Below are 25,890 nucleotides of genomic sequence, written 5' to 3' on the forward strand. Positions count from 1 at the left end.
AAAAGTGTATCATTAAGTCTGCTGTGTAGAGGTTGATCAGAAGGATGCCATGGCAAAACTAAGCTATGACTTAAGTGAATTGAGAAAGACAGAAGATTTGCCCAGTGCTTCCTCCATGTAGTTTTTCTGGAGTGCTTCTCTGGACAGCGTCTCTGGTTGTACACAGGTTTTCACATATGCAATTAGTAGTGTTTATAGATTGCCTGTTATTCAATTAACAACTGAGCTGGCCATATCAACTCACGGCAGACCTGCATTTTTGCTGCCAAAAATTGTACCGGGGTTATCAACTTACACAGGCTTGGATGTCTTCCAGCTGTTTAATTATAGTGTCACGCGCTTTGCCTTTTCTAGTTTCATTAGTTTATAAATGTAATATGGTATCTTATTTCTGTGATTAACACTTCATTTCGGCAGGTTAAACATGCTGGTGGAGAACTATTGATTTCTGACACTGTTTCCTCTGTGTTCATTTAGATATTTTCACATGCTTTTTATTGATTTTTTTGAAGGTGGCAAACGTGAGAAAGAACACCCCAAAACATATGGCTAAATAACTGATGTGAAGCAAAACCTCACCTTTAGCTCTTAATTGTCACTTCCTGTGGGCTTCATTTTCTATTAATTTTTATAACAAACACTTGTTTTGCCAAGTTTTTAAGAGTAAAAATATTAATTATAATTGCAAACAATTACATAGCACTTAGTCTTTTCAACCAGCTGTGAAAAATCTCTATTCAACTTTACTATTTATATTTTACTCCTTGTATATTATATATACTAAAACCTGAATGAATTATTTATTGGAGTTCTGATGAAAATAATTCTCAAATATGATAGTAGGAAGACTATTTTATTTTTCCACTATCCTTTTGAAAATATTTCCAAGTACTTTTATACACTCTGGAGGTACTCATAGGTTTTTTAACATCTGGGCAAGTGACACTTAAAAAATCAACTGGGTGCCATCTGGGTGAGCCACTCTAAAAAGTGGTGTTTAATGATGGATTTTTCTCAACTTTAATAGTACGTGATTCCTGTCATCTTGTTTTATTTAAAGTGTTCATTTAGTTTGAAAGGGAATATCCAATTGTTTAAATATATAGTCATTAGAAACCTTATATAAAGGCTAGCATTTTCGCTCAGAGGCCCAAATATTTTTGCTTTTGATTTTATAATGTCAGCTCTGCAAGAATGTTTGATATAAAAAGTTCAGAGAATATTTTAATATGCCACTTAATATTTATTGATCACTATACATGACTCCCTACTTGATATAGTATTTGGGATGTTGAGAAATATTAGAATTGACATTATTGAAGACTTTCACCGTGGTGAGGAAGATGAAACAGTCATGAAATCTTGTTTAGCTCTCCTGGCAGTGTGAGAACCAGAAAGATCAAGATGAATCTTTGAGCTCTGAAGCATAAAAGCCTTGGGTTGATTTATTTTCTTCACACATTATACTATGGAGAGTTAAAGTAGGTGATGTTCACTACCTACTCTTGGCTACAACCTAAATGATTTCCGGGTAAGAACTTGAGTGTTCTTAGGAAAAGCGTTCTTAATTTAGGAAAAATATTTTTCATTTCTTTGAATTCATGAGATTAGTAGGAGAGGAGGATACTTTGAAATAATAAATATGGAACATGTTATGGCAGTAAAGTATGTGGTAGAAAGTATGCTATTAGAGCAGATTGTATTCTCATGAGCAGAGGAAGTACAGTCAAATCTCACAGAAAGGAGGCTCCTTTAGAGATGTGGGCAAGGTGGCCATGGTAGAAGTACCCAGCTTGATGATCTACCACAACAAATCCGAGATCTACTACTTGGGGGCTTTTACTCTAGAACTGCCTTGTGCAATATCACAGCCTATGCATGTGCATATCATGTGGCTATTTAAATTAGTTAAAATTAAATAAAATTTGAAATTCAGTTCCTCAGTCACATGAACCATATTTCCAGTGCTTAATGGCCTCATGCAGCTAGTGGCCAGAGAATTGGACAGTGTAGACATAGAACGTTTCCATCACTGCAGAAAAGTTTATGGAACAGTGCTGCCCTACAGAATCTAGGGGTATTTATATATATCATTAGAGAAGGGAATACTCAATTTATTAGTGTCATTGAATTTGTATTTTTTTGTTATATAAAATAAAGAAATGTATCCTCTTGTAAAAGAAGAGCTCTAGATATGGGAAGACTCAAGAGGTGGTTAGTTTAGTGATTCAGCAATGTCTAAAGCACATGGCCCTTATTTCTCTTCGCTCTACCACTCTCCAAGTTGTAACCACACGGGAAACAATGCTTCATCCTGGCGTTGTTTCCCCTGTGGTTACAGTATGGCTGCAGCAGTTCCACGCATTAGTAACAGATTCTCTATGCTGTCTACTGCTTTTGAATCTCTCTCTTCAGAGAACTTTAATTGGCTTTGTTGAACAGTGTACAAGGTTTCCACGGTGGGTGAAGAGGTGCTAAGGAGCCAAACCTGTTAGTTCAGTTAGTTGCCGTCTTTTATACAAGAGGTTAGAATTCTTGTTTCATGTATTTGGCTATGCTGTGCCCTATGGACATAGATTCTACCTGTCGCCCTCACCGGTTGTTACTTAATTTGAGTGGTGGAGAGGTACAGGCACTTGATTCTTCAGCAGCAAATAGCATTTTGAATAATCCATAAAAATTATTAAATCTCAAGGTTGGAAGAAAATGGATAGGTAACCTGATTCAAACCACCCAATAATATAAAAATCCTGCAGGCTGTAAAGATTGACTCATATTTTAAATATGATTTAAAATTTGATTATCCTTAAATGTATCTTTTAAAATGAATTTAATCTCAACAATCATCTGAGATAATTCTCAGGCTAAAAAGCTGAATGCTAAGTTATCAAGCAAAACAAAGTTCCTAACACATTATGAACTCTTCCTTGTAGTGTTTTCTTTTCTCTTTTTGAGTACCCAATTTTAAGAGTAAGGATTAAAAATGGTATCAGTATACATAAAGTTTGATTTATTGTTCTTTATGACGGAGAAACTCGAAAGTTTTAGTTCGGTGTTTTTGTTTCAGATGATACAATTTCACAGATTTATTTTTCTGCCTGTTGTACCGGAAAAAGTAAAGAATTTGCCACAAAGATTATTTGCATATGCTTCAAATTTACTCTAGAAAGTCTAATTTTCCATCAAATAATTTAAAAAATTAGTCAGAGAGCTTTAAGAGTTGAAACCAAATTCCTGATTAGCGTGGCCACCTAAGGAATTTCACAGATACACTCGGCAGCTTTGTGGTGACCACAGTGACGTTCTAAGTGGTTGGCTTAGTTTTATTTTTGACACAGAGGGCTATTTGAACTCTAATGGAAAATAGTGGTAATTTTCTAGTTAGGCTTTTTGTGAAGATTAAAACATTGCACGATTTGTGTTGAGGTTGTGCAAGACTTTTTTGGAATTATGTGAAGCAAGAATTAACCCCCATCCCATGGAAGCCATCAGGATTAAACCTATTTGAGAGAATGCACACATCAGAGGGGCAGATCTAGGAATGGAGTCCCAGCATTGAGACTCCCTTGTGGTCTCCGGTTGACAAGACGATAAGCCTTAGGCTTTCCTCACCAGTTTATTATGGTTCTTCCTGCTTTGTTTCAGATACAGTGTCTGGATATGGGTTTGATTAAACATTCCTGCAGCAGTATATGGGAATCTCTTCTTTCAGACTATAGTCATGCTAAGAGTGTGGCCCTTAAGGAGCTATGTTAAAATATGCCAGGTTTACCTTAGTTGACTTTATCCTTACCAGAAATCTATTTTTAATTTGAGATCAAGATGGAGGGATTATCTGTCATCCAATATAACTTGCTTTCAGGGTCTTTTCCCTATACTTGGTCAGGCCCTTTTTTTTCTTTGGTACTGTTCCAACCATTTCAACAAGTCTTTGTGACTCTTTACACAGAGTCTGCTAGATGTATATCTAAGTACTTTCCAGGGGCTGCTGTGTATAAATATATAGGAGGTTCACTGTACAAGGGCACACGACCAAGGGCTGAGTGAGATCTGAAATCCAGAGTGCCCTCTCGTCACAAAACTGTGCTCCCCTGAATGAGGTATTTTAGTTTGAGGTGTGGGCATGATATGGGCTTGCAGAGGCCCTGATACTTCTGTAAAATATGTAAAATATTTCCTTAATCTTCTGAGACTTGAATTATGTCAATTTTTCCTTTTGTCTTGGTTTTTTTAATTATAAATAATATAAAATTTATCATTTTTACCATTTTTAAGTATACAGTTCTGTGACATTAAATATATTCACATTTTTGTGCAACTATCACCACCATCTTCAGAATTTTTTCATCTTTCCCAACTCTGTATTCGTTAAACACTAACTCCCCATTCCCCCCTCCCCACACCCCCCTGGCAACCACCATTCTGCTTTCTGTCTCTATGAATTTGACTACTCTAGGTATCTCATATAAATGGAATCATGCAATATTTGTCCTTCTGTGACTGGCTTATTTCACTTAACATGTCTTCAAGGTTCATCCATGTTGTAGCGTGTGTCAGAATTTCCTTACTTTTTAAGACTGAATAATATTTCGTTTTATATATATACCACATTTTGTTTATCCATTCATCTCTTGGTGGACACTTGGGTTGCTTCCACCTTTTGGCTATTATGAATGATGATGCTGTGAACATAGGGGTGTACAAATTTTCCTTGCTTTTAGTTCTTTTGGGTATGTACCCAGAAGTGGAATTACTGATCATACTAGATCAGAATTACAATTCTGTGTAATTTTTTGAGGAACTGCCGTATAGTTATCCACAGTGGCTGCACCATTTTACCTTCTCATCAACAATGCACAAAGATATCCCAATATCTCCACATGCTCGTCAACAATTGGTATTTTCTGTTTTTAAATTTTTTGTAATATCCATCCCAATGGGTATAAAGTATCTCATTGTGGTTTTAATTTGCATTTCCCTAATTATCAGTGATATTGAGCATCTTTTTATGTGCTTATTGGCCATTTGTATATCTTCTTTGGAGAAGTATCTATTCAAATTCTTTGCCTATTTTTCAGTCGGGTTGTTTGTCTTTTTTAGTTATTGAGTTTTAGGAGTTCTTATATATTCTGGATATTAACCCCTTATCAGATATATGATTTGCAAATATTTTCTCCCATTGCATTGGTTGTCTTTTCATTCTGTTGATAATGTCTTTGATGTACAAAAGTTTTTAATTTTGAAGAAGTCTGTTTTATCTTTTATAGCCTGTGCTTTTGGTGTCATAGCCAAGAAATCTTTGCCAAATCCAATGTCTTGAAGCTTTTCTTCTTTATTTCCTTCTAAAAGTTTTATAGTTTTAGGTCTTATGTATAGATTTTTCATCCATTTTGAGTTGATTTTTGTATATGGTGAAAGGTAAGTGTCTAACTTCATTCTTTTGCGTGTAGATGTCCAGTTATCCCATTGTCTTGATATTTTCAAGATTATATACAGTCAGTTTTTCATCAATGTGGGTAATGGTGGGAGTAGGATGGAGAAAGGGGGTACACATGACCCAAGTCATGGCTGACACCAAATTGCACTTACTTCTTTATTATCCATGGATGGATTAACTGGTTTACCAAAGTAAGTGCAACAAGACTATGTAAGCATTCACCTTCCCCACAGTCTACATCGTTAGGTAGCTATTGGACTAGTGCACATGGTCAGCAACTTGATGTGGAGAGTGAAGAGGAAAAGAGCTAAGCCTTCCCTGAAGCTGATCTGGATGAAAAAAGAGTAGATTCTGAAAGCTCTGCCCATGAGTCTTGCCTTTGATGCTAATAGTACACTGGAACCACAACTAGGCTACTCTGTTTAGCCATTTTTAGGTCAGTAATGAGTGCTCTGCAACAGCTGTCTAATTCTATTATAAACTTCTTCAATTTTTGGTATGGGGGGTAATTGTATTGTGTCAGTGATAGTAAGGAAAATTTCATGGTATCTTGAATATTCAAAGAACTTCCATACTCTATAACATAAGTGTTGTGTACCTATTTTTTTACGGTGATCATAAAGATAATGGGATGAGAAAAGAAAAAGAACAGAATATGGAAATTGTCAACAGTTGAGAGACAATACAATTTAGTGAGTAAGAATATGGACTTTGAAAGTCAGAAAGAACTGGGTTCTGATACTGCTCTACCACTTATAAGATGTTTGCTTTGGAAGAGTTGGTTACACTTCTCCAATCTCATCTGTATGGTGAGAATAATAATATGCTCTGGGGCTTTGTGAGATTAAATGAAGTGAAATATGTATGGCAAGTGCTTTGGGAAGGCAAGGCCTGCTGTTGAGAGGCTGGCGTTGATGAGGAGGGAGAATATCCTGTTACAGCTTGTTTGTTTAATAAGAGAAGAGATAGCAAAATATATTCTAGGAGGAAATGTAATAAGTCATAAGTCTACTGGTTTGTTTTTGTTTTGGTTCTGCTTTGTCATTGTTCTTTTTAACGATTCCAGATTGTCCCAGGTTGCTGACATTTGTTTCTTTTGTTTCCTCTTTGGTACTGGTTTCAGTGATTTTCAAGTTTTTTGCTTTTTTTAATGGAGATTATCTTTGTCACAAAATAATTCATCATGAGTTTTTCTTGCACTTATCTACTCATTTAGTGCTTATATTTAAGGATTCTTTTCTCCCCTTTTAAAGTGCATACTCCTGTGTTCTTTTTAGTGAACTCTTTCCTGCTTAGTAACTATTTCATAGTTTTGTTGAGATGTCTTTGAGTAATCCTCTTAACCCTTGGCATTGATCCCTCATAGTGAGAAGAGGGGATGTCCTGGCAGCATGGAGCGGTATTCGTCCCCTTGTGACAGATCCCAAGTCTGCAGATACTCAGTCCATCTCCCGAAATCACGTTGTGGACATCAGTGAGAGCGGCCTCATCACGATAGCAGGTATGGGATGTTACCTTGTTATTTGGGTGTACTTTAGATAGGAGCCTGAGTTAAATTGTCACACTGGAATCTCTTTTAACTCTAATGAACAGGGATTTTATTTTATGATTCTGAGTAAAGTCTTACACCATTGCTTTGTTATAAACAACAGGTGAATTTTGTTATTAATAAGTTGACAAATGGTTAATTATAAGAAAAATAATGAATGGTAACCTAATGAATTATTTATCAATTTATTTGTAGGTGGAAAGTGGACAACCTACCGATCTATGGCAGAAGATACCATAAATGCTGCCGTCAAGACCCATGATTTGAAAGCGGGACCAAGTAGAACTGTTGGGCTTTTCCTTCAAGGGGGCAAAGATTGGAGCCCCACACTCTACATTCGGCTTGTCCAGGATTACGGACTTGAAAGTGAGGTCGGTGTGCATTACCACATCATCTTGCTCTTTACCTAACCTCACTGTTTCCAGTTACGGAATCGGCAACCATGTGGCCTGCCTGATTTAGAGTTTCCTTTTGCTCAGTTTGTTTCTGTCTGCGTACTGTGGAAGTGAACTAACCAAAAAAAAAAAAAGATCATATTTTGCTTTAGTTGCCTAAAAAGCAATGTACATTTTAGTTTCCATTTTAAAATCTGGGGTCTGTGTGGTTTGTTCTTAGCAGACAGAGCTCCCAAATTATTTCTATCTCGAGCATAAAGAAGGCTGTTCTTCAGAAGTGATATCGGGAGCAGAATGAAGTTGGAGCTTCATCAGTCACTGATGCAGGGATCCATGTGGAATAGAGTTGGTGCTGCCTGAGCATTCGGAGCCCAAGTGGGTTCCTCCCACAAAATCAAAATCTAATATTCTCCTAGAATTATTGGTTACAGGCTATAAAAAACTGACAAGATAAACAAGTACCTTTTTTGCTTTTTAATAGAAACTATTGATATTCGAAGTACCCACCTAATACAGTTTTGTATCCCTAGGTGGCACAGCATCTGGCCGCCACCTATGGTGACAAGGCTTTTGAGGTGGCCAAAATGGCAAGTGTGACCGGAAAAAGGTGGCCCATTGTTGGAGTGCGTCTTGTGTCAGAATTTCCATACATTGAAGCAGAGGTATGTGGATGGCCACGTGGGAATTTCCTGTCTGCCACGGGATTCCATTCATCTGTTCATTTTCCATCTTTAAAAATTACATATAGCTAAGTTTTAGTGAAAGTATGTCCGCTAAAACCTGGGAAAAAATGCCTGCCCAGCACAAATCCTTTCATTTACAAAATTTTATTATTTTTTTTTTTTGTGGGGAAGATCAGTCCTGAGCTAACATCCATGCTAATCCCCCTCTTTTTGCTGAGGAAGACCGACTCTGAGCTAACATCTATTGCCAATCCTCCTCCTTTTTTCTCCCCAAAGCCCCAGTAGATAGTTGTATGTCATAGTTGCACATCCTTCTAGTTGCCGTATGTGGGATGCGGCCTCAGCAGGGCTGGAGAAGCGGTGCGTCGGTGCGCGCCCAGGATCTGAACCTGGGCCTCCAGTAGCCGAGCGCGCGCACTTAACCACTAAGTGGGTTAATGAGGGCCGGCCCTCATTTACAAAATTTTAATTTTAATTCTGAAGTGATATTGATAGTGGTAGCAACAATAAAAGAATATGTGGATTTTTTTCTCCTCCACGGAGCTATCCCGAGTCTTGTTAATTCACGTTGTTTGCCCCTTTTGTGAACTTGTAGTTCTTCAAGTTTGTACCACTCATGTGCTGCCTGATAACATCTTGCTTTGACACTTAACATCTCAAAGATTTAAGCTTTGTTTCCCAACAAGGTTTCATATTTTATGTGGCTAGAGGCCATGCTTTATATTTATTTATAATTCACTTCACCTTAAATCATGGGCGTCCAGTAAGCATTTGCTTGTTGATTGAATGCAGGACTTCTGTCATCTGGTAACTCTGAGACAGAAAACTTTGGGGAGCCTAAAGAGATGAGACCATAACCTTTTAATACTTGTTCTTTGCCTACTCAGCTATGTAAATTAACATCCATATTATGTATAAGTAAAGAGGTAAGTGATTACTTTGGGTGGTAAATGAGAAGTGATGCGATTTGCATGTTTGTGCCAGTTTCTACTCAGGAAGAAGGCATTAACTCTTGTCCAATTTGTCACAACTTCCAAACCTCCTTTTGCAGGCAGGTGGGGAACTTGTGCGATGTCACTATTTGTCTCATGCGTGCTAAAGAACCAGAATGTGTAAAGAAAAATGTCACTTTTCCTAATCATGAATTTTTTTAAGTGAAACTCTATTTCCTCTTTTTTAAAAAAACCTAAAGTCATAATTTTACTTTAATTCAAACTCAGGTGAAATATGGAATTAAGGAGTACGCCTGCACGGCAGTGGATATGATTTCACGTCGCACTCGCCTGGCCTTTCTGAATGTCCAGGCAGCAGAGGAAGCCCTCCCCAGGATTGTTGAACTGATGGGCAGAGAACTGAATTGGGATGAGTATAAGAAACAGGTATATATAAGTCTTTAAAACCACAGTTCCCATTATAAACATATAATGTCCTGATCTGTTAGTAGAAGCTGGTTTTAGTTAGTAGAGGCATAGTTTTTGATAGTGACTTTAGATTTCTTGCCAATTTTTGTATGTGTGTGTTTTTAATATTGCTAGCATTTAGGAAACTGGAAAGATATTCTTGTACCAGAATGTGTTGGTTGTTTCTGGAAAATCCCTTGTAGGAAAATGCTCTCAAATTCGTGGTCATAATTCCTGAAAAAGCAAGATGATAATGATTGTGGTAGAACTTTTTCTGGTTTTCATTGAAAACACTCTTAGAATGTATTCTACGGTGAAATTCACACTCCTGCAAATTTGCCTTTGGTAGGAAACAGTGGTTTACTGCCTGACCACCAAATGCTTATTGATTTGTGTCATTTGAAATTTTAGATTTATATCCAAATTAAAAAAAGAAAGCCAGTGATGCTCAGATGCCCACATATACATCTTGTTGTAATGAACACAAGGTCTTCATGATTTTTAATTAAACCAAACTATTGTGATATGCAAAAGCATTTTCATGTATTTATTCAAAAAATACTTTCTGTATTCATTGATTCAGTTCCTTTCCCCCTAGTCTTTCTTGAACCCATTCCATTTAGGCTCTTTCGCTGCCTCTTTGCTGTAGTAGCTCTGGTCAAGCTCTCACCAATAACCTCCATGTTGTTCAATATACTTGTCAACTCTCAGTCCTCTTTTTACCCAATCAAGTAGCAGCATTGACACAGTTGATTCCTCCCTCCTTCTTGAAATACTTTCTGGAACACCACTTGTCTTAGTCTACTCGGGCTGCTATAACAGAATATCACTGACCCGGCGGCTTAAACAACAGACATTTATTTTTCACAATTCCGGAGGCTAGAAATCTGAGACCAGGGTGCCAGCATGGTTGGGTTCTGGTGAAAGCCTTCCTCCTGGGTTTCAGACAGCTGCCTGCTGGAGGAGAGATAAAGAGAGAGAAAGAGAAAGCTCTCTGGTCTTTTCCTATGAGGGCACTAATCCCATCAAGATTCACCTAAACCTAGTTACCTCCCAAAGCATCCATCTCCGGAAACTATAACATTGGAGGTTAGGGCTTCAACATATGAATTTTGGGGGACACAATTCAGTCCATAGCACCATCTCTCTTGGATCTCGTCTTACCTCCCCCAAACTACTACTACTACCAACCTCTCCATGTCATAAATAGCTATTCTACTCTTTGGTTGCTTAGACCTAAACCATAGTATCATAGTTGATCTAAATACATCAGCAGACCTTATCTTTATCTTCAAATAATGGCTTGAATTCAACCCTTTCTTAACACATTCAACTACTGTCACCCTAATTCAGTCTACCAGCATCTCTTAAATGGGTTATTATTATAACTTCCCTCCCCCAAACTGGTGTCCCTGCTTTAGCAATTTCAGTGATTCTATTAAGAGTAAGGCACACCACTGAATATGTCAATGTGAAATTCAGAGAAGAGGTCTGAAGTGGATATATAAATTTGAGTTGGTATTTAAGCCATAGACTGGATGAGATCATATAGGGAGTTCATGTAGTTAGACAATGGCAAATGGTCCAGAAACTGAGCCTGGAGCACACCAAAGTTTAGAAGTTGGGGAGATAAGGAAGAATCAATGAGAAAGAGAAAGTAATAGATAGTGAGATTGGAGAAGGCGTGAGAAGACTTAAGAGAGAGTTGTGACTCAGAAGGTTAGAAAGAAAGTATTTCAAGAAGAGGAAAGTAATCTACCGCATCAAATGCTGCTGATAGGTATAGTAAGATGAGGACTAGTACTTAACAGTTCCTTTGCTAAAACACCCTCTCTTCTACTCAGAGTAAAGCTGAAGTCATTACAGTGGCTTACAAGGCCCTCGGTTGTTTGGCCACCACTTCTGTGATCCCCCCATCTTTCTTACCTTTCATTCACTCCCGTCCAGACCGTGGATCAACTCGCTTTTCCTTATTCAAGCCCTGCTGATCTGTCTGCTTGGAACGTTTTTCTTAAGTATCCTCGTGGCTGACTCCCTTACTTCCAACTAGTCTCTACTCTAGAGAGGCCTTCCTTAACTGGGCTGAATAAAAGAGCAACTTCCCCCCTCCGCCAATCCGAATGGCATTTTCTACCCCTTTCTCTACTTTATTTTTCTCTTTAGCATCTATTCGCATTTGACGTACCATGTATTTAGTTGTTTGTTATTTCTTGTCTGTCTCTTCTCCAGGAAATAAGCTTCCCAAAGGAGAGGACGTGATCTGTTTTATTTCTGTTCCCTCAATGCCTGGCATATAGTAGGCCCTAAATAAATGTCTGTTGAATGAGTGAATGAACATTATTGAGCATGTATGTCATATGCTGAGGCTGTATGGAAGGATTGGGCATAGGTCCTGTCCTTAAAGCATTCTCATTCTGGTGTATATTCCCAAAGATGGGAATATCATATCACAGTCACCTGGGAAATGTTGAGAAAAAGGTCCGATTTCAAGGCTTAACTTTAGACTATCAGAGTCAGAGTCTTCAGGGGTGAAACCATGGCCCTCCATTTAAAAAATTCTCATCTAGTGGCTGGCCCCGTGGCTTAGCGGTTAAGTGCACGTGCTCCGCTACTGGCGACCTGGGTTCGGATCCCGGGCCCGCGCCGACGCACTGCTTCTCGGGCCATGCTGAGGCGGCGTCCCACATACAGCAGCTAGAGGGATGTGCAGCTATGACATACAACTATCTACTGGGGCTTTGGGGGAAAAAATAAATAAAATTATATAAAAAAAAAATCTCCTCTAGTAATTTTAATGCAGTGTATGTGCTATACTGATGGTGGATATCACTGGTTGACAAGAGTTCCTTAATCATGAGCACAACTCTGTCAAGCATAACCTTTACCCCCATTTTATAGTTGAGGAAACAGGCTCAGGGAGTCAGTCCCAGTCAGAGTTCATCCAGCTAATAAATTGTGCAGCTAGAATTGAAACCAGGTATTCTGATCGCAGAGCATATGCTTTCCCCACCCTGCCCTGTGTGCTCTGCATTGGCATATCTGGTCTACAGCTCTTCCAGGTTTGAGTTTTGGTTTGATCAACTAAAGCTATATACAGAGGCAACCCAAGAAGGAAGCTTACTCCTGCGCTACTGCCAATCATTTTTACCATATACAAGGATTGGGGATAATGTGTTCCTGTAAAAATTATGGTTGAAATAATTTGAATATGCAGGAAGATATTTTGTGCCAGGAATTCAGGCTGTAGGAGGTAGGAAGGAGAAAGAAAATTTTGTAAACTGCTTGTGTTCGGCCCTCCCGAGGAAACTAGATTTAACTTGCATTCAAATTTTACGAGCAGATTTATGTACTCAGAAATATTCTTCCATCCCCCTCAACAAAGCAACAGAAATAAAAGACCTAAAGTTGTTACTCAGTATCTGAGGTATAGGAGTATTAATGAGCACTGTGGACAGTCTAGAGAGAACAAAGGAGGGGGGAAAAAGAATTAAAGGTTAGAAAGCTGGACTTCTGAGAAAAGGTTAAAAGCACTGGGATTATTTAACTTGCAAAAGTGAAAGAGGAACAAGGTGATAAATAACTCTCTGTAGATGAATTGTGTGTGTTTTTACCAGTCAATACTTAATGAGTGACTCGTATACTGAGCATTATACCAAATATTTTCAAGGAATAATAAATGGCTCATAGTTTCAAGGATCTTGAAATCTAATTGAGTGGTTACAACTCGTATATACCTTAGAAATGTATATGTATTTTCCAAAATTTAGAGAAAGATTTAGAGAACTCAAGACCAAATCCAATCAACTTAGAAGAACAGATTAGGGGAGAAGGCGTTGTCTAGGGGAGTTGGGGGTTGAGAGGAGTTGGTGGAGACATTTAGAGAAGGGGACATTGCCAAATTGTGTGCCACATCAAAAGAAGACTACATGGTCAAAAGAGTTTGGGAAATTCTGAGTTAAACAAATGAAACCATTTTCTTTTTGTGCAGATAATTTGGCACCTTCAAAATGCTTATGTGAATTGTGAGTTTCCAAAAGGGAACTTATTCAGAGACAGAGCCAACTCTCACTTTCTGGAAGGGCTGGAGAGGAGGGAGACTAGTACTGCTTAGGATGTATTTAGGGCAATGTTGCCAGAGTATTTGATAAGGTAGATTTTATAACCTTCAGACAAAACATACATTTCATTGAGAGACTTGAAAGAGAAGACCGCTTAAGTAGATTGAAAGAGTCTCACCAAAAGAAATTCTTTCAAAATCAGTTCCAATGAAGAGGGAAAAAGGGAAGCTAGTGAAGAAATGGAGCCACTCTGAACAAAGCAAATTGATAAACAACAAATTTAAAATAGATGCAAGATAAGTGCTCAACAATGAAAGGGTATCCAGGAATAACATGGAGACACACAAATAGTATCAGGAATGGGCTGAGTGTTGGAAAAAATGCCAAGAACACCAAAATAGCTTAAAAATTGAAAAGAATGCAAGTAAGGCCTAACCTAGATCATTGCTTAAGGTGACTGGCACCATATTCTTGAATACTGGAGAAAAGGGAGAACTTTTCCACTCACAGTTTAATACCAATTTGTTTTTCTTTCTTTTCTTTTTGGTCAAGGAGAATGATTTTCAGTGTGAAAAGAGCAAAATAAATATTGGTTAGAGGAAACAGATATTCAAATAGGAGCCTGCTCTAAATGAGTTTGTCTGTCAATGCAGAAAAATGATACCTCAGGGTACTCAGAGAATTTGCAGATGGGATTTATTTAACTACTGTTGAGCTTTAAAAAATAGGAACAGAAGCAGAAGACAGAAGGGGCGCAAAATGTAGTACCAAATTCTAAAAAGAGAAAGAAGAGAAAAATATAGTTTATAACCTGTAAACCAGTGGTTTTGACATTGATCTTGGGTAGTTTTCTAGATTATGGCATTTTAAGTTTATTTTATCAGCATTTAGCAAGAAGTAGTAATCACTGGAAACTGGTAAGGAATCATTTAGAAAAAATCGTTTCATCCGTCTCATTTTCTTTTCAGAAAGAGCAACAAGATTGTTAGATCAGGGAAATGTTATAGACATAATATATTTGGATTCCATAAAGCATTTTATGAAGGCCCATGCGATATCTTTTTAAAATTGGTGGATTTATAACCAGTCAAATGATCACTGTTGGCCTCAGGAGAAGTCTCTGGTAGCAGGTCAGGAGGACTCTGTCTTTGGTCTTGACCCAGCCTATGTTGGTTCAAGGGCTTAGATTATAATGTTGATAGCATGCATTTTTGGTGTACCAATAATAAGAAACTGGAAGGAGAGTGAATGTTTGATGACAAATTGAAGCAACGGGTGAAATTTCGTTAGGTATAATTTAATAGAGATAAATGGCAAACCTTGCATTAAGTAGAAAAACAACTCCATCCATTCACGATAAATTTGACAGGGCTTAACAGTAGCACATGTGAAAAAGAAATATGGTTTTTGTTAACTGTGGATGCATAACAATTAAAAGTGGCTGCCCCCAAAAGCAATTGCAATCTTAAGCAGCCTTAATAGAAATCACACCTCTAGACTGATGAAGCTGATAGTTCCTCTTTTCTAGGTATTTGCCAGATCTCTGTTGGAGTATTGTATTGTATTTTATTTTATTATTTTATTGAGGTCATATTGGTTTATAACATTGTGTAATTTCAGGTGTACATTGTCATGTATCAGTTTCCGTATAGACTGCATCGTGCTCACACCCAATGGTCTAGTTTTTATCCATCACCATACATATGTGCCCCTTTACCCCTTTTACCCTGCCCCCACCCCCTTCCCCTCTGGTAACCATTAATCTGTTCTCCTTATCCATGTGTTTGTTTATCTTAACGTAGAGTGAAATCATATGGTGTTTGTCTTTCCCTGTCTGACTTATTTTGCTTAACATAATACCCTCAAGGTCCATTCACGTTGTTGCAAATGGCACTATTTTGTCTTTTTATGGCTGAGTAGTATTCCATTGTGTATATATACCACATCTTCTTTATCCATTCATCAGTTGATGGGCACTTGGGTTGCTTCCATGTCTTGGATATTGTGAATAGTGTTGCGGTAAACATAAGGATACATAAATCTCTTTAAGTTGCTGACTTCAAGTTCTTTGGATAAATACCCAGTAGTGGGATAGCTGGATCGCATGGTACTTCTATTTTTAATTTTTGAGAAATTGAAGTATTGTGTTTTGTTCTGGTAATTGTGTTATATGACAGACCAATTGTGGTTTGGAAGAAATTGTCCAGCAGGGTGTAGGGATTTGAAATAATGTCTTATCAGAAGAGTAGTTCTAGACTTAAAGAAAATTTCTAAGGAGGAAAGCCCATGATACTACCTTTAAATATTTGTTGTGCTGTGATACAGAAAAAAAAATTAGACTTTAAAAACCGTTACCATGGAAAGTTTTACTAATCCCAAACAAATTGGAGGAATTGCAAAGAGATGGGTTTAATCTCAATATAAAACTTTTCAGCAGTTGGAGCCATCTCTTCGTGGGCTACTTTCAGGACTATTGAGTTCCTTCCCCATTGCTAGAATTCTTTAGACGAAGACCTCATGCTTCCATTTTTGGAATGTTGTAAAGGAAATGTGGGGTTAGGGAGGTACCTTGGGTGACTTCCAGGGAAAAATCCCTTCCAGCTTTGAAATTCTGTGATCCCTTGCTTGATGGAGTATGGGTAAATTATGCAGGTAATGAAGGGGCATGAATTGAGGAAGAGCTTATTCTTGGAGGGAACATCAGAGATGGTGTTTCCTAGGAAATGAATCTTGAACTAGTTTTGTAGAAAATGGCTGGGCAAAATTGGTGCAGTAGAAACAATAATTTTATTTATAACTAATAGATTTTCTTGTGTGAAGAGAGTAATCTACCAGCGAAGAATGCCCTTGGTAACTTCACATAGAATTTTATGTATACCTTATGCATATTGTGTGTGTATATATATATATAATATATTTTTATAATATATATTATATATTTTGTATGTAGCTATATTTTTAGCTGAGAGAGTTTTTTAGCATTCCTAACTTTCTATTTTGCTATGTAAGAGCATTAAAGAAGAATAAAAAGTTAGGAATACTAAAAAATTCTCTCAGCTAAAAAAAAATATAAATATAATATATATTTTATTTGTATATTTATATTTAAATATATATCATATATATGTATTTCTCCTAAGAGAAAGGAAAGTAGGAAGTAAATAATTTCAGGAAAAAAGTTTATCTTCCCCAAAAAAAGGAGCAAAGGGGCTTGTCACTGATATAAGCAAAGACATATAAACACATTTCATGCAGGTGTATGTACCAAAGTTTTATTTTCCTTGTTTCACTTTGCACTGGCACTATTCTGCAGACCAGAATTTGGGTCTACAAATTGACTTACTAAGATCCTCTGATGGGAAGTCTGGGGAATTTAAGACTTGTATTAGTGAGCTTTTTCTAGCTTATGCTATATAACAAATAACTTCAAAATCTCATTGGTTTACCATAGCAAGCACTTATTTTTCACTCATGTTACCTGAAGGCTGCATGTTAGCTGCTGTGGCTCTTCTCTGTATTCCAGACTGGCTTCAAATCTCTATGATTCATACCCTTCTCATGGCATAAGAGCAAGAGAGGCCAAGCAAAACTGTGCAGTTGATTTTAAAGCTTTTACTTAAAAATGGCGTATATCATATCCATTCATGTTCCATTAGCCAAAGTAAATCACATGTCTAAGCTCACATCAATGGGTTGAGAAGTACACTTATGGGGGGAGAAGCGTGTATATATATATATATATATATATATACACAAAAGGGGGGAAGGTGATATTTGTGAACAATATACAACATAATAGAGTCATTTTGGAAGTTCTTAATTGGGAGACTGACATGAAAACTAAGAAAGACAGTTTCTCAGCAACAGTTAGTATCAAGTGAGGCTGAGGACATTGGAAAACAGGAAAAGTAACTATTCAGGATAGTTTGTTTCTTCTCATGACTCTGTAACTGCCACCCAACTATCAGCATTCTAGTGACAAAATTTCAGAATAGCTAATCCCGTGATGTCTGTCTTGGTACTGCATGACACATTGTAGTCGTTGTTCAAGTCCTAGATATCTTCTTCACTTTTAGTTTCTTTTTTGTCACCAAACCACAGGGATTTGGTCCTGTAGATTTTGCTAGTCAATACGGTGGAAGAATATTCAGCAGTAAAAAGAAACAAAATATTAAAACATGCAACAACATGAATGAATCTCAGAATCACTGTGCTATGTGAAAGCAGTCAAACACAAAAGACCACATGAACCTTTTTATATGAAGTTCTAGAAAAGGCAAACCTCTGGTGAGGAAAAGCAGATCAGTGGTTGCCTGGAGCTAGAAGTCGGGGGAAGGGATCGACTGCAAATGCACAGGAGGAAGCTTATTAGGGTGATAGAAATGTTCTACATCTTGGCTGTGGTAGAGTGTCCATCAAACTGTATACCTAAACTAGGTGAATTTTATTGAAGATAAATTCTACTTTGATAAAACTGGAAGAAATAAAAAATTGTGCTGGTCAGAAAAGTGAGGATGAGCTTCTTTTTAGAAAACCAAGAGGAGAAAAACAAATCAATAATTCTTTCCATAAATCTTTGAACTTGTGTGTCTGTGTTTTAGGAGGAACTTGAAACAGCCAGGAAATTTCTGTATTATGAAATGGGCTATAAATCTCGATCAGAACAGTTAACAGATCGCTCTGAAATTAGCCTACTGCCTTCAGACATTGACAGGTACTTCTAATAAGTTTCTGTATCCCTCTTTTTTATCTTCACCCATGTAAGTATATTTTTCCATTATTCAATGTTGTGTTCCAGGTATAAGAAGAGATTTCATAAGTTTGATGCAGACCAAAAGGGCTTTATTACCATTGTTGATGTTCAGCGTGTATTAGAGGTAATATTTTTTTGGTTCAATATCTTTAATAGCAGAAGAATGTAAAGATTATATTACATAACTTTTTCTCATTTAGAGCTGTCTATGAGTAATATTTCTCTTTTAATTTTTGAAAGGTTGGTGACATTAATAAAAGGATATGCATAATATTTAATTAAACCTCATTATTTTTTGGCTTTCCCTTTATTTAGAGTATCAATGTCCAAATGGATGAAAATACACTACATGAAATTCTGAATGAAGTAGATTTGAACAAAAATGGACAGGTTGAACTCAATGAATTTTTGCAGGTGAGTTGTGGGTGAAAGGAAACAAGTGTATTTGCTTTTTATCTTTTGGTTGTCAATGGATGTTCAAGAGTGGGTTTTTAAGTCCACATGGTTGTCACTTCATTCTGAAAAAGAAGAAGGCTTGAAGCCAGCAAAGACTGATATGTCTGCCCTCAAAGATAAGGCTCTACGTGGTCCATGTTCTTTTTCTTTCTTTTTATAGACACATTCTATTATGTTGGACTATTTAGATTAAATCCAAATTAATTATGACTCAAAAGGCTGATTAAGAAGTGTGCTTTTTAAAAAAGTATGCCATGGAATACCATTGCCGGACCATTTTTTACCTGTTTCAAAAGAGGCAACACAATCTTCCTAATGTGGAAAGTAATTTTTTATGGAGAAAGTTTAAAAAAGTCGTAGCTGTATTCATTTGAGAATCATATTCACTTGAGAACCTGACATGTAATTATTATATTCTTACATTATAAAGAGCCTGAAAAGCAAAAGAAAGAAAACCTGTTTTCTGGGATCAAGACCACATAATTCAAGCATTTCTATTTCCAATTTTCTACTTACCAAGGCTCAATTGTTTAATCATAACCATGAAGGAAGTAAATTTTGTTACTTTAACTTCAAACTGGATGTTACACATCATTCCTTAAAAGTTCCTTAAAAAAAAGAATTCCACAAACCCACACATTATTTGTAGCTGTCCATAGGACTCCGATCATATAAAGAATGTATTGGCTTCCAAGCAGCTAGGTTTTTTCTATAGTGCTTCTTGGGCAGGTATTTCAAATGAATGCCAGGTCTTGCTTGCACCATGGCAATGATGAATGCTGAACATGAAATAAATTAGTGCTGGGGATTTTGGTCAATGTCAGCCTTTTCTTCGCTGTGTCAAGTTAAACAAACAAGATCAAGGCAAAGGAAATGGTAATTGTCTCTCTGGAGATGAGCTGCAGATAAGAGCATTGTTGAATCTAAATGCAGAAAATTTTCACAGGTTGTGTCCAGCATTACAAAAAAGAATGTTTAGTTCCTTAGCTTATTGTTTAACTAAGTGCACGTTTTAAATTGAGTTTAAAATTTATGCTTGGGAATTAGAAATCATTTCATACATTTTTTATCTAATTTTTTTCTTGAGAATATTATATTGTTTGTTTCAAGATTTTAAAAAACTTTTCTTCAAAGAGATAGCTCATGCTTCATTTCGTGAGTATTGTAAATAAGCATTTAGGGTTGAAAAATGTGGGGTTTTAGAAACAATAAGAATCTAATTTTATAGACATGCTATGTGGTTTGGGTTTTAAGTAATTTTTTTGAGTGCAATAGAGTTAAACATAGAAAATAGTTAATTTAAACCGTCTGCAGGTTTTCTTGTAGTTTTTTAATAATTGAGTATTTCTTGTCCAATTCTAAATGGAAGAGACTGTTCATGCTTCTACTTAAGTACAAATACACAGTGTAATTTTCAACTAAAAAGTGCTGATTGTATTTCTTATGACATATATTCACACTCAAATGTTATTTTTTTCTTGTAATACGGTTTCGAGATACAAGTAATGTTTAAAGAAAACTTTGAATTTTTAAAGGTTAGTACATCATATAATTTTTATGGATAAAGAAAAAAAACTCTAGCTCTACCAGTTTAGTTGGCTCTGATAAACTTTGAAGGCCTTCGTGGAATCAGAGACAAAACAATACACAATCAATTGTTCTGTCTTTAGATGTCAGCATTCTTAACATTACAGTGTTCATCAGATGTAAAGTAGTATATTTTCAGGTTTTTTTTAAATAAAATATTTTCCTTTTTTGAAGATTAAGAGCTCACTTGATCCCATTAAACACCTTTTTGAATATAGATATGTTTTTTCAATAATCCTCGTGGAAGGATCACTATAGATATTGCATGGTTACATGACTTTATTTTTAGATTTGGGCTCTAATGACACTTCTGTATGTAGGAGTCCATCTCTAATAAGCAATAGCTTGTGAAACAGCTTTTAATAAGGTCATGAAATTCTGATCCAGCCCCTTGGTAGATGCCTCTGACTCATTCATTTTTAAGAAATGTATTTCTGTAGGCTAAAAACTATAACTCTAAAAATATTTTGAGAGTTTATATATATATATTTCTGATGAATGGCTAAATCAGTTCTTTTAAAAATAAATAAATAAAAAAGATTGGGGAAGTGAGATCAAGAAAAGCAAATCGTTAAAACCACATCAACTTGAAAAGGAAAAAAAATCCCCATGCTCATAATTGCAAAGTGCCTTCCAGATTAAAGGCCTTTGCCCGCTGACTGCATGTAATTTCAAAACTAATTCTGATTTTATCCATTGGATAAAAGTGAATTAGCTAAAATCTGGGCTGTGGAGTGCTTTTAATTCTTAAGGTAGATCTCTGGGTCCATTTTCAAGGACTTAAATGTAAATTACTTTAAAAAGTCTTTAAGGAATTTGGATTTAGGGGACTTGAAGTTGTCAAGTACAGTAACACTAAAAAAGAGTAGTTAAATATAGGTCATGGTTTGTCTTTGTTCAATCCCTGAGATTCTTTTTTAAGAATTTTAAATGGCATTAAAAATCTAATGTTTGAGTTGCTTAAAAAAATCTGTGCCCTGCACGCATTAAGGGGCAAAAAGTGATACATTTGATTTACATTTAAAGGCAGGCTCATTTGCTAGATAGGAGTAGTTTTTGCAGCAGTGGTAGAATACCAGCCCCTTCCCCACCTTCTGAAACATTCAAAAATTTTACTCTTCTTGTTCGAGCTGTAGTACCTGCTATGGTTTTTGATGGAGCACTTAATTACCTCTTCCTGCTCCAAAAGTAACCATGAAAATACCATGAGGAAGAGAGTGAGCTGGCCTGCCTTCTGAATCTGTTGCCTATTTTCTCTTTAAGCTGATGAGTGCTATTCAAAAAGGAAGGGTGTCTGGAAGCCGGCTTGCTATACTAATGAAAACTGCAGAAGAGAACCTGGACAGAAGAGTTCCCATTCCGGTGGACCGAAGTTGTGGAGGATTGTGAGTCTGAGCAGTAAATCCACAGCCAACAAACATAGGAACAGCAAAGCATCATGTAACAACAACCAGAGATGACTCACACCACTCCAAAATAGTGGATCTGGATAGCTGCCTTTTTTAACACTGGGACACATTCCAAAGCTTTAGGATGTCGATGTATACCCTTTATTTGTATTTGCCATTCAATCTAGCTTCTAAAAAGCATATTTTATCTTTTTTTCTCATTTTGAAGGCACAATGATTTAATCTTTTGCATCCATTTTGTGACCTGTTAGACTGGACATGCTTCCTTTTTGTTTATTTTTTCATTTATTCTAAATTAGTTCTAGAGGCAGAATATTTTGGCAGAAATGGAAAGAAGCAGCTAGAAGAATTTTGTGACATGTACAAAGCTCTGGACATTAAGCTTGTAGATAGTGTTTGTTCTTAAAAGAAATTGAATGGGGAGTGACCTATTGAAATGATAGTGTTTCTGGAGACTTCTCAGCCCCTTCTTTCTCCAGCTTGTCTTCCTTCCTCATCCAAACAGTGTTGTGCAATTTTATATCTAGAGCATGACTGGAAGAACTGGAGTGGGAAGAAAAAGTTTAGATCCGGTTACAGGAGTGAGTCTCAAAGAGAAACTCTGAAAGCTTCCAGAATCACAGGTATAAGATAAGGATAGCACTGACATTTGCTGGGAGCTACAGTGATAGTTTCATCTCAGCAATTCATTTTTTTTTCTCCAGTCACTGCTGGTTTTTCTTTGACTATTATAGTTGCCAGGAAGATCCTTGCTTTTTTTACTTTAAAACCAGCGTGTAAGTGGCAAGTTGTATGTAATGGGATGAGACTAAATTTCTCAAATCTTTACAGTAGTAATAAATTTAAGGATTAAAAACCTGTGTTTATATATCCACATATGATAGCACAGTTTTCAATCCCCAAATCCTAAATCTTGGAGCATGTGAGATTGTCAAACATAGCCTATTTTGCTTAGTTTATTGCATCATTTTTTGGAAGTATTGGTAAATAGTAAAAGAGGATAGAAATAGCCTTTAGTTAACTTTAGTTATAATTATTTGTAAAAAGGCACAATGCTGCAATATTCAAGGTCATTGTGGTTGCTTAAAGCCTTTCTCTTTCTGTACTCAATGGAAAATTTCTCAATCAACCAAAAAGAAAACCACACACAACACACACTCACACACATCCCCCACCCCAACACACACACATAAAGACACACAACAAAAATAGAAATCAATCTGCGTTGAATTTAACAAATGATGTATTGAATTTAAAGGGCCAGTTTGGTATGCTTTTGCAATATTTTGGTGGCATTTTAACCAGTCATCTGAATATTTATTCATTATGCTTCTTCTTGTGAAATTAACTGCCTACTTTTTTGTTTTTTAAGATCAAGTTGTGTATGTAATAGGAAATGTAACCCTTTATTTAGTGTCAGGTTTTCATTGTGCAGACTTCGGGTCTTAGTATTTTAAACCGGTACATAAAACACTTTTGTGCCGTTATTTCTATTTATGTCGACATTGTAAGATGTATTTATGCCTCATTCAAGTGGAGTGTGAACCTGTGTGTCATAATATAAACACTGGAATTTCAGTCCCCTAAGCCCCTACTCTCACCTCTGAGGCAAACAGTTCAGATAGCATCTTAATTCATGTTGTTTTTAAATGAAGTTTAGACTTGCCACTTCCTAAAGGAAAACCTAAAACAGGGCAAATGATGCTCCCAGGTATCACTGTGAACTTTCTTCTTTCAAGGTGTGAAATTTTTACACTGGCTTTTATTTTATTTTTTAATAATGGAAGCATGTGGCTTTGTAATTTAATGTTTTTCTATCAAGATAATAGATTTCACTGTTTAGAACCAAGTGACACAATAGATAGAAGAGCTGTCCTTTAAAACATCATAGATGATGTATCACAGTATAGTACATTTGTGCTCTCTTTCTCTCTCTCTTTCTCTCCCTTTTTCTAGTTAGAGCAAGAGAACGGTGACTTATATCCTCCCTGAATGCCTTGCAGTAGGCACCGGGCTTATACCCTGACTGGCCTGGGCAGAGCTGTATTTGTAAAATAGGCGTTGTTTGTGCACGCTTTGCTATGAGTGAAGTTCTTTTAAGGACAAAGAAAAGTGCACTTTTCCTCTTTTGAGCATATCTGCTTTTGCTTAAAATCTGCTAATTCTAAAACATACGCTCCTTTACCAATCCCAGAGACTGGTCTTGGAAATGAGTTGGTTCCAAGACTTTACTGTGAATAAAGCATCCCCACATTTTTCTGTAACTTCTTAATTAAACTTGTACAGCTTCTTTACCTGATCTCAGAGAAAGAGAAAAGAAATGGAGGAATAAGCCCCTTCAAAACCTATTCCAAGCACAAAAGAATTTTTTTCTTTTCATATAAACATCATATTAGATGATTCTGTTGGAGTGGGGGTGGAGTGTGCAGTGATTGTCTTTTATCGTCAAGTGATTTCTTTCAAGAGCCTGTAAGGGGTTTCGGGTGAAGGAACCCCCATCTGTGGTAGAGACCAGGATGCTCCTTTAAATAGTCCCTACCCTGGTCATAACAACAGTGATGAGTCTGGATTATTTGTGAAGCCCAGGTCATCTGCCTCATATCCATCATGCTGTTTGTAATATTCTTGCTTTCAATCAACTGATCCTGAGTGTAACTTTAGGGATTCTACAATTAAATGCATGCTTCCTATTCTGCTTCCGTTTCTAGCTTTGTTTTGTCTTTTTCAAAATATGTAGCTTACTCTTTTGTACAACAAAAATTTTATTCTAACTTTTACTAACCATACTGTATGAATGATCATTGATCTTATTTCCTTCATTTTTATGTATTTGTAAAGATTTTTGGCATACGAATGTGATTATATTGAAGTCAATGATGCTATAATTTGCACTGTTTTGCTTCTTGTCAACCCTTTTGAGGGAGTTAAAAAGCCCTATTGTGTTTTTAAAGAACATCAAGTTTAAGCCCAGTACTGTAGGGAATATACACACTGCATGTTTTCATATGTGGCACTTTTATGTATTGTGTTGGGTTATTGTTCTAGATTGGACTGTTAAATACTATGTTTGAGGCTGGGTTGTTGTTTTTATAACTGTCTTGGTGTTTTATCGCCATTATTTATTACTTTTGATATACAGAATGAGCTGCATGCATTTATAGAGCAATAAGAGCTTGTATTTAATGTGCCTTGTTTTTAACTGAATAGGAACTGAAAGCATGAATCAATAAAACTGATTAAAATGGTCCATTTGCTGGCATTTTGATGTTACCTGCAGTCAGAAATAACTTTGATTACTATTGAAATTTACCAAAAAGTTTGAAAATATTTTCACACACTATATTTTTAATGGCACTTACACATTAATTCTTTTATTTGGAAATTTTGTAATTTTCTCTCAAAAGTGAATCTCTGCATAGACAGATGTAATTTTATGAGACTGCCAGAATTATTTATATTAATTTGTTGCTGGAGCCTTTAGGTCATGACTTCTGTATTTGTGCAATCCTATTCTAAAATCACATCCATCCTATTACAACTCTGTTGAATTCTTTTTTTCCTTTCCTTTTTTTTTTGTCAACCAGAGCCTTTCAGCCTCAGCGTTCCCAGGCACACTGATGAATTTTATCATAACTAAAATCAATAGAAATGAATGGGAAAGATTACATAATCCATTTTGATCATCTCACATGTCAAGTTAGTGCAGGGTTGCCAAGTGTTGATAAATGCTCTGACAGAAAAAATGCTATATATTTTCATTGTCAGTAAATCAGTAAAGCTGTTATCAGTTTTAACACAAATTTTATAATGCCCATGTTATTTTATTGGTTTTAATTTACACACATATATGGAGCATATTCTCCATTTGTGGTTTAGATGCACTTCTCCTGGTTTTGCATGCTCAAAGGCAAGAGTGAGCTTCTGAAGGTTCTTTGAAATTGTACAGATACCCCAAAGTAATGGCTCCCAGACAGGCTTGTAACAATGAACTGTTTGTTCAGTGCCTGGAAAAAAATATTATAGCAGCTCAAAACATTGTTCATTGATCTAGCTTATCAAATTTTATAGCACTTTAAAATTTGTCAACATAAAATTTGTCAAAATACATTGCTCCCAATTTTTGAAATGTATAAAATCTATGGTAATCAAAAAAAGGGAAATAG

The 25,890-nt window shown here is 36.3% G+C and overlaps 1 protein-coding gene across 3 annotated transcripts in view; it reads left to right on the top strand.

Annotated features, from left to right (window-relative positions):
* Positions 1 to 24,974, top strand: part of GPD2 (glycerol-3-phosphate dehydrogenase 2) — a 138,807-nt gene extending 113,833 nt beyond the window's left edge. For all 3 annotated transcript variants that reach the window (XM_058549003.1, XM_058549002.1, XM_058549004.1), the window contains exons 10-17: positions 6,804 to 6,938; positions 7,182 to 7,357; positions 7,912 to 8,043; positions 9,285 to 9,443; positions 18,124 to 18,236; positions 18,321 to 18,399; positions 18,591 to 18,689; positions 21,582 to 24,974. In XM_058549003.1, the coding sequence (XP_058404986.1) occupies positions 6,804 to 6,938; positions 7,182 to 7,357; positions 7,912 to 8,043; positions 9,285 to 9,443; positions 18,124 to 18,236; positions 18,321 to 18,399; positions 18,591 to 18,689; positions 21,582 to 21,707 (1,019 nt within the window). In that variant the 3' untranslated portion in view covers positions 21,708 to 24,974. The remainder of the gene's footprint in view (positions 1 to 6,803; positions 6,939 to 7,181; positions 7,358 to 7,911; positions 8,044 to 9,284; positions 9,444 to 18,123; positions 18,237 to 18,320; positions 18,400 to 18,590; positions 18,690 to 21,581) is intronic.
* The last annotated feature ends 916 nt before the right edge of the window (positions 24,975 to 25,890 follow it).

The sequence above is a fragment of the Diceros bicornis genome, chromosome 10, assembly GCF_020826845.1.
Source record: "Diceros bicornis minor isolate mBicDic1 chromosome 10, mDicBic1.mat.cur, whole genome shotgun sequence".
Taxonomy (NCBI): Eukaryota; Metazoa; Chordata; class Mammalia; order Perissodactyla; family Rhinocerotidae; genus Diceros; species Diceros bicornis.